The sequence below is a fragment of the Pyxicephalus adspersus genome, chromosome 1 (assembly GCF_032062135.1).
Source record: "Pyxicephalus adspersus chromosome 1, UCB_Pads_2.0, whole genome shotgun sequence".
In the NCBI taxonomy this organism is placed as follows: domain Eukaryota; kingdom Metazoa; phylum Chordata; class Amphibia; order Anura; family Pyxicephalidae; genus Pyxicephalus; species Pyxicephalus adspersus.
Window position 1 is genome coordinate 19,687,267 of NC_092858.1, and position 18,929 is coordinate 19,706,195.

At 38.6% G+C, this 18,929-nt stretch overlaps 1 protein-coding gene and 1 long non-coding RNA gene across 2 annotated transcripts in view; one reads left to right on the forward strand and one right to left on the reverse strand.

Moving 5' to 3' along the window:
• The first annotated feature begins 978 nt into the window (after positions 1 to 978).
• LOC140325366 (uncharacterized) lies at positions 979 to 12,399 on the forward strand. Its single transcript, XR_011919679.1, has 2 exons — positions 979 to 1,150; positions 12,145 to 12,399. It is a non-coding gene; the product is annotated as an uncharacterized lncRNA (long non-coding RNA).
• The window catches only part of GPD1 (glycerol-3-phosphate dehydrogenase 1), a 34,767-nt gene continuing 25,253 nt past the window's right edge, over positions 9,416 to 18,929 (reverse strand). The window contains exons 6-8 of the mRNA XM_072403184.1: positions 16,813 to 17,046; positions 13,456 to 13,562; positions 9,416 to 10,530 (exon numbers count right to left, since the gene is read on the reverse strand). Of these exons, the coding sequence (XP_072259285.1) occupies positions 10,434 to 10,530; positions 13,456 to 13,562; positions 16,813 to 17,046 (438 nt within the window). The 3' untranslated portion in view covers positions 9,416 to 10,433. The remainder of the gene's footprint in view (positions 10,531 to 13,455; positions 13,563 to 16,812; positions 17,047 to 18,929) is intronic.

Here is an 18,929-nt window from a genome sequence, read left to right on the forward strand (position 1 = left end):
GACCCCATGTTCTTTAGGAACCAGTGCTGTAGTGCAAGTGACGAAGCAGCTGGCAAGGTAGCAGCTGCCACAACCCTATATAATATACCAATAAATAATAACCAATATAGCCATTTAACACTTACCTGTCCCCATGGGAACAAACACATGCTTTGAGACCCTACCCAGTTTTCCAAGTGGAATGGTCAATGCATAAGGTGTACCTTTCTCTTACATAAACATAAAACATAAAGTTAATCTTGCTCATGTTGGCAAAATGCAACAAGCTGAAGTTAATGCAGAGTATAAGAGCCATATATACTCACCTTCCTTTTCTCCCTCTCTGCTATAGGAGAATGTCCTGTGTATGGTATGGGCCCTAGTTTACACCCAATAAGGTATAGACTTCAAAGATGAGAGTGCTGATGGAGTAAGACTACGTACACACGTGCAATAATTGTTGATGGAAAGGATTTTTCATGATCCTTTCCAACGACAAACGACTGCACAATGCTTGAATGAGTGCTGCCGTTCTACTCAATGAAGTGGGGAGGGGGAGGACAACGGAGAAGCACCCTGCTGCGCTCTCTTCACTCTCATTACGATTGTTCATCGTTCATCATTCATGGATCCGCCAGGACGGATAAATGAACGACGAACTCTGTACACACGTCAGATTCTTGTCTGACATCAGCCCTGAGGCAGTTATCCGACAAGAATCATCTGACATGTGTACGTAGCCTAAGTCACATGCTCATTCATACCCGGAACTACCAGGTACAGTATTTTGCCTTGTAGAACTGTAAGTGAAGCAAACCTAATGTTTTTTTTTCTTTTAAATGGGGAAAGGTTTACATTTTAGATAATAAAATTGGAAGCATGGAGTAAAATATTTACTATGTCTGAATTTATCTTCCACATGGCAAAGAACTCCAAACAAAGCAGAATGTAATGCTGAACAATTGATATACTGTACCTCGATGTACCCAATTTAGACATGTTACCTTAAAAGTTTGAGTAGTGGCTTACTTGTACCTCTTGTACTTTTCTGTACTTTAGGCTGCAAGTCCGATAATTCCTTATACACCTCTAGGGGGGAAAGAACTAATTTCGGAGCAGAAGACGGGAGCCGGAGCTGGAAACCTCAGAATCTTTGTATTCAGGAACACAAGTGTAAGTGTAGTTGACATATGGGTTATTGCTTTTTCTAATGTTTCATATACACAAATGAATATTTTAACATAAAATATTCACAATTCACTTGAACATTCAAGAACAGCAATGGAGAGCACCTGATCTCAAATACCCTATATATATATATATATATATATATATATATATACATTACCCTGACAAAGTAAACTGCATATAATCACCTGTGTCACCTGCCTACCGATAACACTGATAGCTAAAGTCACCTAGAGGTTGTCAACATCTGAATATACAGTTACTGTTCAGCTTCTATGTAGGTCAGTGCTCTATGGGATCTCTCGAGGTCCAGAAAAGGGCCTGTTGTAAATCACTTTGAAAAGTACAGAAACCTTTACAATGCAACTGGGAATAGGTGCTGCTCACTACAAGATACTTCCATATTCTAAATTGTGATAAAAATTACACTTAGGGATCTATGTATGAATGTACTCACCCAGAAATTACACAACTTTAATACAGAAGTTCAATATTTTGTTGAATCCAATTAGAAGAATGTGTTAACTTTGTGTGAACATTGACTGAAAACATTAATTCATAGATCCCTAACTGTCATTTTCATATTATAATTTAGTAAAATAGGCCCCTTTCAAATTTAAATGGTCCTAATATTTCCAAATTGATGGTTGATGGTAAAGGGGTCAGTCTTAAAGCAGGATTAACACGCTGTTCTGTTACAGGGCTCTGCCATTCTTGTCCCTTCTCTCTTCATGGGCACAATCTTCGGCCCTCTTTCTTGTTCAATTTTAAACAAATATGCATGTATTGCAGAAATGTACTTATTATCTTCTTCCAGAGAAACACACACATACACAATAATGTACAAACTATTTTTTTGTAATCTAAAATGGCAAAATTACCTAAACAATTGTATAATTTGTGCCTGGACATTAGTACAGTTGGTATATCTTTATATGCTGATTGGAAGATTCCAGTGCTTACCTGTATGGCAGACAGTACAATCAGCATCTGTGATAAATAAATGTCTATATTGTGAGGTGGGATGGTTTTGCAAATTACACTCCTACTTTTAGTGAACCATTTGCATTGTCCATGAACCAACCTTGTATGTAGGGTTACCAGAGAAAGATTAGATCAAGAAGATTCAATAGGGGCTGCTTGGTGATTTGTACTTACATTTTTCTACATGTAGTACACAATATTTACAAAGTGAATCTTAGCAAATCCAATGTTGACAAGTAAAATACCAGGCAAAGTACAATACTGGTATATTTTTACCTTTTAATGGCAAATGTAGCAGTAAAATTGCTGTCCTGATCCAGCTTGGCAGCTTCTTTTCATACTTTGATCTGAGCACTTTTTGTATTGCCATGTTGTGTGATGTCAGGGGAACTTCATTCCCAGAGTTCCCAGGGCACTGTGCTCATAGTCTTCGTTGATTGATTTTAGCATTTGATATGGTTCCATATACCAATGTACAAGCTAAGGGTTTATACTATGAGTGGTTCAATGGACAGGTAGTTGGCTAAAGGTAAGATATCAGGGTGTGTTATTAGATGGGGTCCTGTTAGTCTGATGCCTGTTAGATGTGGACTGAATAGGTAAGTGTGGTGATGATTCTCTCAAAGTGCAACTTCTTTAATATCCAGTTATGAGGTCTTGGACCCAGCTGTGCTGAATAATGGCCAAACATGACTGTACTTTCAAGAAAAGGGCACCTTCACCACACAGATGGGAAAAGATTTCAGGGGTGCATATTTCAGATGATAATAAAATGAGCAAAAAAGTGTGACCAGGCAGTGGGGGAAGAAATTAGAATTTAAAGAAGGTTTCTAGAATTCAGCGGAAGGTCCTGATTCCTCTATATAGAGCTTTAGTGAAACCTATTTTAGATTCTGCTCATGAAAACGTCACCTAAACTAAGATATTGATAAGAAAGAATGAGACCAGAGACAGGGAGCAAAAATTCATGACAGGTTTGAGGGATAAATATATCAGAAGGGACCAGAGGAGCTTAATGATTGCAGGCTTGAGGGAAAGTGGGGAAATGATAAAAACCTTTCAATATATAAGGGTGTGAATAGGGTTCAGGAGGGCAAAATCTTTAATATGAGGCTAAGATCTAAAACACGGGACAAACTAGTAGCTGAGAAATTCAAAATTGACCACAAAAAGTAATATTAAAGTGGAACTATAGTTCTGCTTTCAAAATTTGGGATCAGGCATAGGTTTATTGGAGAAAGGGACAAGGGATATCTGCAATAAGCATTCTTAGCTGCCTGACCACCGCCCTAAGCTGTCAAAAACCGATGCACATACGTATCTCAACATAACATGTCAGATAGCTGGCACACCCCAGCTTCAATTATGGCTACTGGAACTGAATGAACTACTAAGTGCCAGCATGGGAGTTGTTATCCCAGCCCAGCCAATCAAGATTGAAAAGCAGGAAAGAGAAGATAACGGTGCCCGCAACAGAATGGGGACAGGTGAGTAAATTTAAAAAATTTCAATGAGGCAGGTACAATTTTTTTTCGGATGGGACATTGCCTTTCTTTTCTGTAATAAAGGACCTGTCTGGCAATTTTAATTTTTGGATTTAGTTCCACTTTGGGTAATTGATTCTTGTGAAGACACTTCTACCTAAGGTAAGTCAGTAATTACTACATTTAAACATGTCAGGAAGAAACACAAATATATATTCAGATAAAAACGTAAAAAGTCAAAAAAATTAAAAATCAAAAAGTTGCAGTTTAATGGACTGCTTGTTCTTTATCTTCTGTGATCCTTCTAATTAGGTAAAGTAAAATTTCACTGTGCTGCTACACACATGTCTGAATTCCTAGTACGGTAGTACTTGCACTCATTTGAACAACTCAGCTAGGTTGACATCTCACATGGTCATTCAGGGATTTGGCCACTTGCAGTTCTCGATGAGTCAACACTGCAGTATCATCTGTGAGACAATGACTTGTTGTCACACAACTCAATCTAGCTGGACTGGTGCATTCACACTGTCACGCACTGCCTGCAACAGATTACAAATGAGCTCCTGGTCTGGTTTAAGTGTGCGTTTAACTCATAAACTGGATCTGCCTGGAAAAGTAAGCAGAACAGAGACATAAAAAAGGCTGATGATAAAAACAATACAGTGTAGTACATTGCTGCCTATACTATATCACTCCATGCTGTACTGATTGTAAACAATTTTCTCACTTGTAAACCTTAATGAACTATCATTAAAAAACAAAACAAAAAAAAAAACAACAGCACATACTCTTACTCTAAAGACAACAGCACTTACTCTAATTACTCTAATACGCTTCATTCCAAAGCGTCATGTGTCCTCACACACTGGGCCTGAACTTTTAAAGCTCTCCAAGGATGTAGAAGATACACTTTCATCAGTGAAGCTGAGTGATCCAGCAAACGTGTAATGGATCTAGTCCTGGATTCAAAACATTTGCATAGCAAATAACTTTGAAGAAATCCATATCAGGTTTTCTGGATCACCCAGCAACACTGATGAAAGTGCATCCTTATCAGCCATGGAGAGTTTGAATAAATCAGGCCCAGTGTCTGCATTAACCCAAGGAATCTTTTCGGCCCCCCAAGTTCTTGTCTTGGGACTTCAAGTCAATTAGGGCTTTGCTTTAGACATGTGGACAGTGAAATTTGTTTAGTGATTGAGCCAAGGAAACTCTGCAATACCAACTCACTTTAAGTTTTACAGTCATCAAGAGGCTTATGTATACAATTAGCGAATAACAGAAAAATGTTCATTACTGTTCCCTCTTTTAATAGTGGGAAAAAGTTTTGTTTCCTGGCAATCAGGCTTCTAAAACTAAAGAATAGGGGCAACATAATACCTCTAAAGTTGCCATCAAAAGCTCTATTCACTTTCAAAAGTGGTGGATAGCTGCAAAAGTGAAAAATGACAACTTGTTTCTATCTTCTGGAGATGCATTAAACTGCCATCATCAAGGAAGATACAAAAAGGGCTTATTCACACCCAGATACTTACGTTACCACACGCAAAGTGTGTTTGAGTGATTTGGGAATCCTCACAGCCGTGTTTTTTAAAGCAGACCTTCTGAACAATTGGAAGATATACTACCCTGCCAGTCCCCCACTGGGTTGCCCCCCTTCACTGTTCAACTTGCATTACCGGTATAGTGGCAATGCAAGCTCTCCAACAATAGACAAGAGCCAGACAATGGTCATAAGGAGGCCCATCACAGGTCCTCTGGCACAAGAACCCTGATCTTAATTGAGACCCCTGCAACCACTGTTTCTACATCAGTGCACAACATAATAAAACAGTCAATTTTACTTACATTTTCTATGGTAGGTGAACCAAAGTTCACCAGCAAATCATTTGCTCAGATCAGATCCGTAATCACATACAGTCAGTGTTAAACCCATAAATTTCTTTATGCCGGGTGGGAAGAAGCTGTAGGTGGGTGGCAGCTTCTGTATTGTGACCCAACTCTTTAGTACCCCCCAATAACAGCCGGGTGGTTACTGAAAAGTGCCGGGTGGTGCGCCCAACTAAATGGGGCTGTGGAGAACACTGCATACAGTGTTACTTGCTACTATGTACTGGCACTTTTGTTTAAATTATTTTCCACCAAGAATAATAATAATGTGTTTGCTTTAAATATGTATAATCAAACACAAGTCAGAGTTGCAGGGATTACCTTATTACCTTATTACGTACAGCCTTGTAAAAACTTGTAAAAACTACTTATCTGAGTAACCTTTTCCCTACATTCATTTCCACTGCTAGTAATTGTTTCACCTAATTTCTACAAACAGAAATTATTTACTTTCCCTGGACTTTGTGATAGTAAGTGTTGTCAGTGACTTATTGCTAAGTGATAAAAGGATCCAATGTTTTACTAATAGGTATTGAGTCACATACTGGATTCATGTAGATCAGTGCCACCCTGACACACACACACACAGATGGAAGCCTTGATACATATGAGGTTATTATCGGTGTAAAGTAGACCCTTTTAGAATTATTCTTGGTTTTTGAACTAATACTTGATGAACTGACTAGCAACAAATGGTGCAATATTTTTGTTTTAGGCTTTTTAACCTAACTACTTAGCTTGTGTGAGCTGGGCATAGTGCTTACGTCTTCATGGAGGAAAGGTCTGTGCCAAGGTGGCTATTAACTAACTGCATGCCAGCCCTGAAAATCCCTCAAAATTAGGGAAAGGGAGCGTTGACTGATGGAAGTAAGTCCACTTGTAGTAGGCAATAAAAGGTTAATGCAAACAACTGCAATATTTCCACTGGGAACAGTTTCTATGATATAAGGTTCAAGCGTAGTGCCTGCACCTAGCATTGGTACTCGTGGTACAACCATGGCTGGCACAGGCTAAGTTGCAGTACTTGAAAATTCAGTAATGCTGCTCACATTATGCTGTTGAACATTCTGTAAAGTTGTGGCCTTGCTTATTTCCAAACCCACATCTTCATGTCATATTTGAACAAGGTCACATTATGTTTGTTACAGCTCCAAGCCTAAGCTTCCTAACAATCAAACTCATACAAGCCTCCAAACATGCATAACACACAACAACAATGAACCAACTTATTGCAAGGAAGGTTTGACATAGCTAAGAGAAAGAGTCAGGAAAAGACGGGCAGAAATGTGGGGGAATGGTTTCATTCTTTATCAGGACAATACTCCTTCTCACACAGAACTTGTGAAACAGTTTAGGACCGACACACACAGTACTATGCTGGAACATCCTCCAAATTCACCAGATTTGGCACCTTGTGACTTTTTCTTTTTCCTAAATTGAAATTGGTGCCTTTAGGAACTTGCTTTGAGTCAGTGGATGACAGAAACTGATCTGCTCCAGACCTTCAACCAATGGAAAACAAAACAGCATCAGTGCTTAATTGTGAATATAGAGAATATTGAAAAGACAAACATTAGAATTGTCATACTAATAAATAAAATAGTTATTATATCTTGTTATTTCATAGACAGACCTTGTATAGTATAAAGTAATAAATGGTATTCACTTGGCCTTGATCTACCTATATCAGCAAACTCACCATATTTTCCTAGGGCATGTAAGGATTTCTAAGCCAAGCAGGTGAGGCCATAAACATTTAATAAATAGGAAATAGAATGTACAGTAAATATGTACAAAGTGCAGTAACCAATATCAATCAAGGAAATATTTCCTTTATCCTTATTTGGCTACATTTAATTGAAATCTGATTTGTAACTAAATCACATAAGTTTGCCATGAAATAAATCTGGACTAGTCACTATAATAATGATATAATAATGAGCTGTGTTGTAGATAATGGCAATTATCCGCCTTTTTATTTGTATTGTTCTGATCTCCAATGAAGAAGCAGCCAAGTAACTTTGTCCTAGTTTTTCCTTTTTTACTTTGTAGAGGAGATGGGGAAAATGCCTATACATATCCTTAAGCTCTGATAAACATGCTTCCATTATTTTCAGTGGAATTTAACATTCACTAAATGCTGCAGGCTGCGTTTCTGTGCAGGTCAAAAGTGCAACAGCCAAAAATGCTTCTAATATGTACTGGCACAGTACAAAGAATAGAAACTTCAGACATGGGAATTTAAAAGATGGAAAAATATTCTATATAAACTTGGTGAATGTTTCTAAGACTATATCACAGCAAAAAAATATCTTTTTGTGTATATAAAACAAGAAAAGAACATGGATGGTAAATGGTTACATGATTTACCTATTTTCAGCCCCTTCAGTGTAGCTCAGCTGGAACCTACCTTTACTACAATCTGCTTACACCTCATTTATTCCCCAACATGTATTATATAATTTAGAAATCTGTAATTCCCAGGTACACCTCCAGCATTTCAGCCTCTTCAATGATCCCCCTGTTGGAGAACATTTCATAGGAATGATCTCCCTGCAGTGTTTTATTGCAGAACAGAACTTATTCAATCAACGCAAAATGTATAGAAATCACAGCACTAACACCAGGTGCTCTGCTATGATATAAGCAGTTACAAGGTTTACTGCACAAGCCCACGCTTTTCAACGTGGCAAGACAGTGATAGAAACGTGCAGACCTGTATTACTAATGTGCTGAAATATACTTGGTCAAAGCTTTGAAGGGTTTCAGAGATGGAGGTAGGGATGGTGGGACTTTCAAGCCTGGTTGGCAAATGTCTTTGAAGAAATCCAATCCAGGTTTGCTGGACCACCCATCTCTACTGTATCATCAGCTGCAACTAATATTGCAGGCAGGCACATCTTTTCCGCGATAAAATACCATTACATGCCAGGTTGCAATTTTTTAAATACATTTACCTGTCACCATTCTGTCGTGGACACTGGCATCTTTTTTTTCTTCCTGGTTCTGATCTTTGGCCGTCTTGATTGGCTAGGCCAGAATGACATACCTGCTGGGCATGCTCTTGGCTTTTTTTTTTAAATAAGGTAACGATCAGGCAGGTAAGTATGTTTTACTGCAGAAGCAACATTGCCTGTCCCTTCTGCAATAAGAACCTGCTTGATCACTATTTATTTTTTCCTGCAGAACTAGAGTGCTGCTTTAATGTTGGTAATGGTCCCTGGAGACCAACCAATAGCCCTGGACACCTGCAGCTATTTATTACGTATTGCGCTTGATTTATTAAAGAGCTCCAAGACTGGAGAAGTTAGACTATCATGGAGAATCTGGGTGATCAGGCAACACTGGAATGGATCTGGTCCAGGATTGAAATATCTAATATCAAATGCTTTTTAAAAATTCATTCCAGGTTTGCTTGATCAACCAGGTTCTCTCATGACAGTGTATGTACTCCAGTTTTAGAGAGCTTTATATGCCTTGCTAGGCATTGGGTACCTATCAAGACCCAGCAGCTAATAGCAGAAGCTTTGATTTGCTAGGGGTTGTAATAAAGGTACACAATCCTGGTCATTGATTATCTCTTGAAGCATGTCTCCTGTCTTAACCCACCCTGTAGAAAGTCTGCAGTCTCTGACTGTCTCATTTTCAGGTCTGTAGTCTCTGGATGTCTGCTGCAGCATTACATATATTGAATATTATGTGGAGCCTCTTGGCAGTCTAAGGAGCTGACATTGAAGCCCCCTGTATCCAGTTAGCTGACCCCCACTCTTCTAACCAGTGCATGTCCTTGCTTTGCACAGCTTTGTAAAAGATACTGGTGTGAAAAACTTTTGCATCAATTTACAGTAATAGCACTAAGAAATCAACAGAGAAAGACCATGGAGATATTTATTTACAAGTGTGCTTTTTAATGAAATGTTTCTGTTCATGCACATTGAACATGTTGGATAGGATTTTTGACATTAAGACAATAGATTAAGCAGGGACAATACACTGGATGTCATTTATAAAACCTTCAGCAAAGAAAAAGACACTCCAGCTTTTCATAGCGGCTTACCATGGGAAATGACAGCTGGAGTCTGAATAGTACGGGTCACAAGTCCATTTCCTCTGCACTGGTACATTTTATAAATGAGCCCAGCAGAGTTTTCATATTGCTGAAAAAGTTGGAAAAAAGCTGAATGGTATACCAGACTACAGATGGTGGTATTTCAGCACAAACAGAAGAACCAGAATGGTAAAATAAAGTAGCCTGTATTAATTCAGGCATGAGGATAATAAAAGTTCCCATTGCATATAGTTAGTTATACTCTAAACGTTAGTTTTTACTCTGCAGGGAATATGTCACTTGGCCTAGTAAATGAGGTGAAGCTGTCATCCAATCAAGTGTAAACAAACAATTTTGTTTTCCTTGTCTTTAGAAAGTAAATTTTCACCATATTCAGTAAGCTAGGTAAACAGCCTAAAACTGTTATGTATATCAACAACCATTGTATTCCACCTACCTACAAAGCTAAATTATCTGTCTATGCCAATGGGATAATGAAATGTTGTGGTTCTACATCTAGTTAATGGGAATGACCAAAAACTAAATGGCAACCATGGATAATATATCATCTTTTTAAAAACAAGGTAAAAAATTTCCCTCAGGAAAATCTTTTAAAACATCCAAATCACCCCCTGATAACAGTTAAACCCAGAAAAAAGTTCAGCTAATCTCTAAAAATCCAGCCAATTGGATCAATAAAGTCAGGGAATATGTTGTTCTTTGTCTGTATACAGCATGGAGCTGTACCCACAGACACAGGTATCCAAACATATTTCCAACAAGGTGAGTTTCTTCTTTTTTTTTGCTGAAAGGCACCGGAGGTGAAGAGGTTGAAGATCAGAGTTCACTGGCTGAGCCTACATGTGCTCGGGGTGATTCTGGAGGCATGTGATGAACTCTGTCACAGGTTTTCCTTCATAGCAGATCTGATATACAGCAGTGAAGAGAGGAAACCTGCATGGAACAAAGATAGATTATTGTCCGGGCTGGTCAGCAATACCAGATCTTCAGGTCTAAACAGAGAGCAAGGTTAAAAGGATAATTGTACCTTTAAAACCAAATAGCTGTTTAAACATAGAGATAACAAGCAGCTTTACAATTATAACCTCCAACTGTTTACATTCATCGTGTCTACAGCTTGCATTGTATACTGCAGATAAAAAGTGAGAATGAAGAAAACATCTGCTCCACTTGTTAATGTGATCAAACCTATGTCACTACATGGCCAAAATGTTGTGCATACCTGACCAACACAACTGTTAATTGGCAAATCTCATTCCAAAGCCATGGGAAATAGCATGTAATTATAGCCCTCTTTGTAAGTATACCACAAGGTTTTCCAAAGAACTGTGGAATGTGTGAAAATATGTTGCCAAAATTTGCAGGATAAGGTACTGATATTCAGTCCTGGAAGCCACAGGGGAAGCTAAGATATGGCAGATTTTGGGAGCCATCAGGGGGGGTGTATGCTTTTTTTTGCACAAGGGCCATCACCTGTCCCTTACATGAAAAAAAACCCTGCCTGTTCAAAACTTTAGTTCCACTTTAATGTGCAGACCACATGTTTCATCCTGTAATTAAAGTGTACCTAAACCCAGAAAGTATACTTTACATAAAAGGGTATTCAAACCTTTTACTTAAAGTAAAAATATTGTTTTTAAAAAAAAGGGTGCAGCACCGCCCCCTAATTCTCAATCGACTAGACGATCAAGATTAAATGGGAGTGCAGAGCCTCCCAGGATACCTACGTCATGCATACTGGGAGGCTCTAGGCTGCTCCTCTGTATGCCTGAGCATCTCGACGTAGATTGGGAAAAAAATTGCAAATCTCACACATGCACAGTGAGATCAGTACGTTTTTTCACAATCTACATCACCTGATCTTGCGTCTATACAGTGCGAGGAATGCCTCTTACATTGCTGGCCATGCTAAAACTGAACTGAGAGGCACAAATTGCTTATTGATTAAGATACCCTCAGCAACCTCTGAAGGAACCCTGTTTAAGAAACACTGACATAGAGGAACTCTGGGGTTCCACAGAACCCTATTCATGAGTGGCAGCTCTAAAATATATTTTTATGCTGTGCCATTCCCTTCACTTGGAACTGAAGAGTTTGGAGAGGTGTCTACATACGTCTAGCCAATGTGTGGTGGTCAGTTGTTCACAAACCTTTGGATGTATAGTGTACATGGCAAAGAGGAAACATACCAGTACCTCTTGACATTCTTTACAAGTTATAAAAACTAGCCACTATGGTAGATTTCCTAATTGGTTATCATATGTAACTATCAGCAAGGTCTTAGACTAGGAGCAAGTAAAACATAAATTGAAAATTTAGGATAGTCAATATTTTCTTGCTGGAATACCCCCATGTGACAGCGGAAGGATACTGCCCGATGGGAGAGCGCTGCTTATGCTAACTTTGAAGTAAGCATGACACCTTGTCAGATGTTCTATTTAGAGGCAGCCGTGTTAATAATGCCCCAGACAGATGACATTCAATGACAGGAACAGTCTACTGTGCATAACTAGAGATATACTGACAGTCACATTGATTGAATCCCAGCAGCAAATTACCACCCACCACAACCTCAGGAATTGTCTGTGGAAGTCATGAATCCTGCTCCCCGCTGTCACCAAATACAGTACCAGCCCGCGGAGCGCTCCACATCCCCGAGAGAAAAACAAGAGCCCGCTGCGCCAGTTATTGATGCAGGAACCATGGGGAAGATGGTGACTGACAGCTGCTGGTTTCACTTTTTATTGTGTGTGCTTTACTTCTGCACATTCATCAGTTATTAATAAAACATTAAGCAGCTGATCTTTAGCCGACTTTTTTTTATATGCACTTCATAAGCAACAGATTTTCAACAAGTACACATTCAAGTTTTATATTCAATACGACAAAATAAAGTCTACAATTCGGTGAAAGCATTAACCCATAGCATCCAGATTTACTTTTTGATCTGTTCCAAATCACTATTTCATATTTAACACTTATAGTTGGTACATGACAAGTGTGAGACAGCTCCTTAAAGTTATCCTGACCCCAGTTATAGTTATGATGTGAGTACCTACTACTGCAGTGTTTCTCTACCAGGGTCCCTCAAGAGGTTGTTGGAGGTTCCTTGAGCAATGAGCAGTTTGTGCCTTTTGGATCATTTTAAGTGACACCAATGATCTTTTTGGCAATCTGTAAAGGTGACATACTTTCCACTGTCCAGTAAGGGGCATTCTTCTCACTGACCACCACACTAATGTACTGTGAGCTGTGAATATGGTAATTATAGAAGGGGTTCTCTAAGGACCTGAAAGTTATTTCAAGGGTCATCCCGTGTTAAATAGGTCAAGAAAAGCTGCTCAACTGTGAACAAATCTGAATATAGCATATGAGACTACACAAACACAGCTGTCTGATTCAGAGGATGGGCAACACCTTCTCTTGTTGCTGAACAGGGATCCCTTGGATTGAATGAAAGTTTACTAGCTGTGAACAGACCTACATATCATATAAGAACATATCAGAATACACTAATACAGCTGAATGACTCAGAGGATGAACATCTCCCTTCCCTTGCTTCTTGAAGAGGATTCCTTTGAACATTTAATCTGCAGGTGCACCCAGCAAGTGCATTGGAAGTCCAGTGCTTTCATATTAAAAAGCTTGGCTTTCGTTTCCTGCAACATACCTCTGCAGGACATGTTGTAATGCAACACAAAGCAGGTCAAATGTGACTTCCAAACTGCCATGGGCATTGCATAATTCAAGTCAATAGGATTTTGCTGATCTGCCTTCAGAATGTGTCTGGAAGTAAAGATTTATAGTAGATTTCCAGTACACAGAGGATTAACTCCTCCATAACTACAGGATACTTACTTCTGCACCATATTTTTGCTCTTGAGGATGTGATTGAGCTCGGCTGAGGTTTGTGGTCCCTGCAGTTTCTGTCCATTCAGCATCTCCTTCTCTAGCTGCTCTATGGACTGCAATACAAAGGTCATTATTTAATGATTGAGTACAAAATCATCTGAATGAGCATTGTATGTTTAGTCTAATGAAAATAAAAATAGGCTGCTTTACAAAGACATCAGGCGTTGCATATTTTCATTCCCCCTTCAACATTTTATTTATTGGATCCTGATTTTTATATTATTATTAATAATTATTATTATTATTATAGCGCCAACATAATACGCAGTGTCATACAATTAAATTTACATATTTTGAAAGTGACATTGAAGTTAAAAAGCTACAAGAAGGGCATAAACCCATCTGGGAATGGAAAGTGTGGTAAGGTTTTGGGAAGCTGAACAGAATTACAATTATTTTAACATATAAAGCAGTTTACACCTCTATTTAAAATCTGTAATAGTTTGGCTGGAAACTAAAAGTGTAATTTGCTTATATTTTCCCTTTTTTGTTCCTCCTTTCTCATAAAACTTTTCTGTTTTTATTACAAAACTAATTTTGGACCCACTGATATCATGACTGCACTTCTCTATGCAATGATGGAAGATTATGTGTGGTGGGATGGGCTAGCATGGTTTTGTATTCCTCTTAAGGGCCTGCTGGTGCAAACACTGTCCTGGGAGGAGATGTGCAAATATCAAAATGCCTTTTGATATGTATTTGCATGCAGACCACCTTAGGTAATACCCACATGTGATGCTGAGCCCCCATTAAAAAAAGAACTGAAATCCAATGAATATGGGACCGGCTAGGAAGTGTAAGGCTTGAGGAACAAAGGGACGTGCCTAAAAGTGTGCCTGCAAGCTCTTCAAGAGCGCGAGGACAGAAGTTGAGGGCAGGGGTTAGGTAAGTAATACATCTTTTCTGTATTGTTCTAGTGACAGTCACACTAAAACAGATTCCCACTGAGCTTACAACTCCATCCGACCATCCGAGATATTTTCAAGGAGAAGACAATTAGGCATTAAACAATTGAGCAGTATAAGGAACTGGCCTCCCACTGCAAATACAACCATATATCTAAAAATAGTAAAAGTGAAGAGAAACTTGTGCGCGCTTCTTTATCGGGACAAAAGTCACAATTTCACAATGCGCCAAAGAAATGTCTGCAGATGTCAGCTGATGGTATTACAAAGTGTATGTCATCATAATTAAACACCATATAACCTAATTAAGAGGCCAGATTGCAAAATTCTAATCTAATACTGGAGGAGAGATTTATAGGCTGGTTCTGTTCAGTATTCCAGACGAAAGGGTGGGGTGAGGTGGGGTGGTTATTTAGTGCAGACTGTACAAAGTGCAACTACCTAACACAACCAATCAGATATTAATATAATTAAAGTTATCTTAATTTTTTTTTTGCAAGTCACGTAATGTAGAGGGTCTATTCAGACTGCTGGGGTGTGATAAGGTCTACTACGAACATATTTTACATATTTATGTGTAATACATTAAGGCAGCCCATTTATTTTAATATGCTACAAAAGCAAAAAAAAGCTCCTGATTAACACCAGAGCTTGCTGTATATGCTCTACTACTTCTAATCAGGAATTATATGCTAAAGGTACACTCAGCCAATGAATCCATCCCAACCTAAAACTATACTTTTGGGTATTGCTCCATTTTCAATAATTCCTACATTGTGTGATTCTCCAAGTGATTCAGGCAAATTTGAAATACGCAAATTGGTGATTCTTCTGATTTTATTATCAGTGGAGACATAAACTTTGCCATCCATCGGGTACTGTGTGATCTTTGTGTTGCCTTGTGGAATAAGAAGTTTAGCCTTGAACAATGCAACAAGGATCAATAATGGCAAATACACCAACAGATAAAAATGCATTATTACTTTAGCTCATTGTAGGTTTATTTGTATAAAGGGCCTGCACAGATTTAAAACTATCAGTGTAAAACCATTGATGTGTTTCACATGTTTATTTTTGTAACACATCAAGATAATGCTTGTATACCTGTGCATGCCTACTCTGCAAATCCAGCAAGTCTTCTGACAGTGTTAATTGGAGGAAGGTCTGCAAATAGCTGCAGCATGGGTGAAAAAGTAACCACCGAATTCTCATTGTGAACCAGATACAATATTACAGTTTCATCCTCTGGCCTATTCTGGGCGTTTTGGGACTTTGGCAAGGTCTAAGACTTGCGGGTAATGGGGTAGCAACTCCCTGGCAGACTTTGATAAAAATATTAACAGGTTAATTATTAAAAGGTAATATGCGCAGTAATCCATAGCAACTGATCAAAAAAGTTTTATTGTGTTCACTATTCTATAGTGCTAAAAGCTGAAATCTTAACCACTGCCACTGGATTTGTCATGTGACTTCCACCATTGCCTTAGCAGTATTATTGCTGTGTGACCTGTGTGTGTTGTTGATATTGCAGTAAAGAATAGTATAAACCATTCTTCTACTATAACAATAAAGTAAAAATCAAAACATAATAAAGCTTTTAAAAAAGTGCTGTAACACCTAGCCGCTCTATTGGCACCTCAAATGACATAATAATGACTTCCTCACTCATAACCTCATCACATGCACGGCTCCAAGACTTTTCTAGAGCAACCCCGACTCTCTGGAATGGTCTTACTCGTCTGTCTCTTAAAACCCTCACTACACACCCACCAATATATATCCCACATATTGTGTGATACTTGCTCCACCTCTTAGATTGTAAGCTCTTCGGGACAGGGTCCTCTCCTCTTCTTGTGTCACTGTCTGTGTCTGTCTGTTATTTGCATCCCCTACTTAATGTACAGCGCTGCATATTATGTTGGAACTATATAAATACTGTTTATTATTATCATTATTAATAATAATAATAATAATAATAATTATAATAATAATAACACCATTTGAATCATTTAGATTCCAGCAACATATCAATTTTTTAGGTATGCAAGCAATAAATAGCAAACATATTGTATTTTTCTCATTTTTTTCCTTAAATTTGTATTAATCCCCTCTATACAGGCCCTGGGATTACAGGATTTACACTATGGGGGCCTTTTTTTTAATACAATAGTAGTAAAACCAACAAAGGGCTATTTACTATAGCAACCATAAGATTTATTTTGCTGTTGGTTATTGAAAACTGACAAATAAATCCCTTCCCAGATTGCTAGGTGTTAGTGCATGCCAGTGGTTTTGTTGCATGACAAACTATACTTTGTTCAGATCTCCAGAATCACTCCGCAATGTAAGCACAGCAATCTATGACAGTACGATGATGAACCATTCCACATATTCCTACCTTTCCAGTGCGTGCAAAGGCTTCACCGACTTTTCTGTTCCTTCCGCCATAACATGTAGTGATGAGGTCGGCCACACCACAGCTCTCCAGGAAGGTGGCAGATGTTACAGGTGGAGCACAAAACAGTTTGGCAAAGGCGATCATCTCCATCAGGCCAAGTCGAATAACGGCAGCTTTTGTGTTGTCTCCAAAACCAAGGCCATCACAGAAACCAGCTCCCACTGCCACAATGTTCTGAAACAGATAGACCACGTTTCTTACAAAACTATGTTAAACATAAAAAAAAAAATCCATACAGATGTAAGAAAAGTTGTCAGTTACACAGAATAGTAGAATGTTTATAATACACAAAATAGGAGATACCCCCTGTTCAATATCCACCCAAAAACAGCCGGGTAGTAACCAAAATGTGCTGGGTGGTGCGCCCAGCTAAAAGGGGCTGTGGAGAACACTGCATAGATTGTGTCTAGTAAAACTATAAAGTTTGCAGATGATAATCCACAGAAATAATCACAAATTGACAATTCTCTAGCCTGTTTAGTGTTTTGGTTCAGCAGGACATTGTTACACTCACATACAGAAATGTGCCTGAAGTGTGTAAGTGTTCCAAAAATACATGCCTGGCATGAATACAGAAGTCAGACAGAAAGCCTCATCATGTATAGGTGCAGGTCCCTGCAATCCTGTGTACAATGGGATGCACTGCCTGTGACCTATGTTTTTAACACCTAAACTTTTTTAGGCTGTGCTTTTGTGTATTTAAAACAAAAAATCAACTGCACCATACCTACTGCAACTCCTAAACTTTTTTGCATTGTATCCTGGAAACACAACATAAAGTGACAGGAAATCTCTCAAAAGTAAGGCTAACTTATTTTTTTACATAGCTGTCACCAGGACTGGCCAAAGGCCTTCAGCTTGTACATGAACAGTATGTAGAGCCAAGCATTTGCTACGTTTTGTGAAGTTCTGGGAAATCAATAAGCAACATTTTTTTTGAAGGCTTGAAATAAAATTACATTTTGTAAATGTTAATTGCAAATATACTGAACTGCTGATTATACCTTTAAACAAGTTGCTAGATGCCTTCGTCAGGCTTTAAACAAGCTTTAAGTAGTGCCGAAACTCGCTAAGGATGGCATAAACCAGTAACCACTTCACTCAGCCAAATACTGGTTCTTGTCCATAGAGGTTGACAGGCACAGGGGTTTGTTCAGGTTGTGGGTGGAATGGGCAGCCAGACACTGCAATTAAAATATGTAAACATGTGATCTACCACAAAAGCCCATCAACTGCACTTCAAAACTACCACCACCCTATCACAGCCGTAGATAGGTGGCTGAGCGGTAGTGCAACTGCCCTGCAACCAATGCATTGCTTCTTTGCACACAGCTCTTCTGTAAATACCTTAACGGCAATTGAATGGCTATACATAACCAATAGATTTACAAAATCAGTGTGAACAATTTCCCTTCATTGCCTGTATGGTGACAACTATTACATTTTGGATTTCCCATTATTTTCTTTACTGCTGACAATATAAAAAAGTTTTGTATACAGATCCATTTAAAAAGAAACTGTTGGCACTCTGATGAAAGAGGTTAATTTATAAAATGTAACTTTTGATGAGCGGCTTACTGCATCAACTCACAAATGGATGTGACAGAGTTTTTGTTTTCTAACTGCTGTGATCCTCAAAGTATGACACAGTTCATTATGTAATTCTGATTGTCAGTAACCATGGAACACTGTAATAACTTTAAGTGGTGTTGACCTACAGATTTGTAATAAAAACAGCAGGATAAGAGATAGCTATCACGCCGCGATCATTTCGAGGATATTCACACAGAATAATTACTGTAAAGCTTTGTTTGTGGACCAAAATCGAATTATTGCTATTATGTACTGGGCATGTCACAGCCACATAATAAAGTCATCTAGCATGCTGTATGTTCCCTGCAGTTTCATGGCTGGATATATATAAATAGCTTGTTTTTTGTCTAAGGACAAAACATAATAGTTGCCTATTCTTTAAAGAATCATGCAGCAGGTAAACCAGAGGAAATTGCCCATCTAGGGTTGAACTTGTCACAAGGGCAGACCGTTACCTCCTGCCA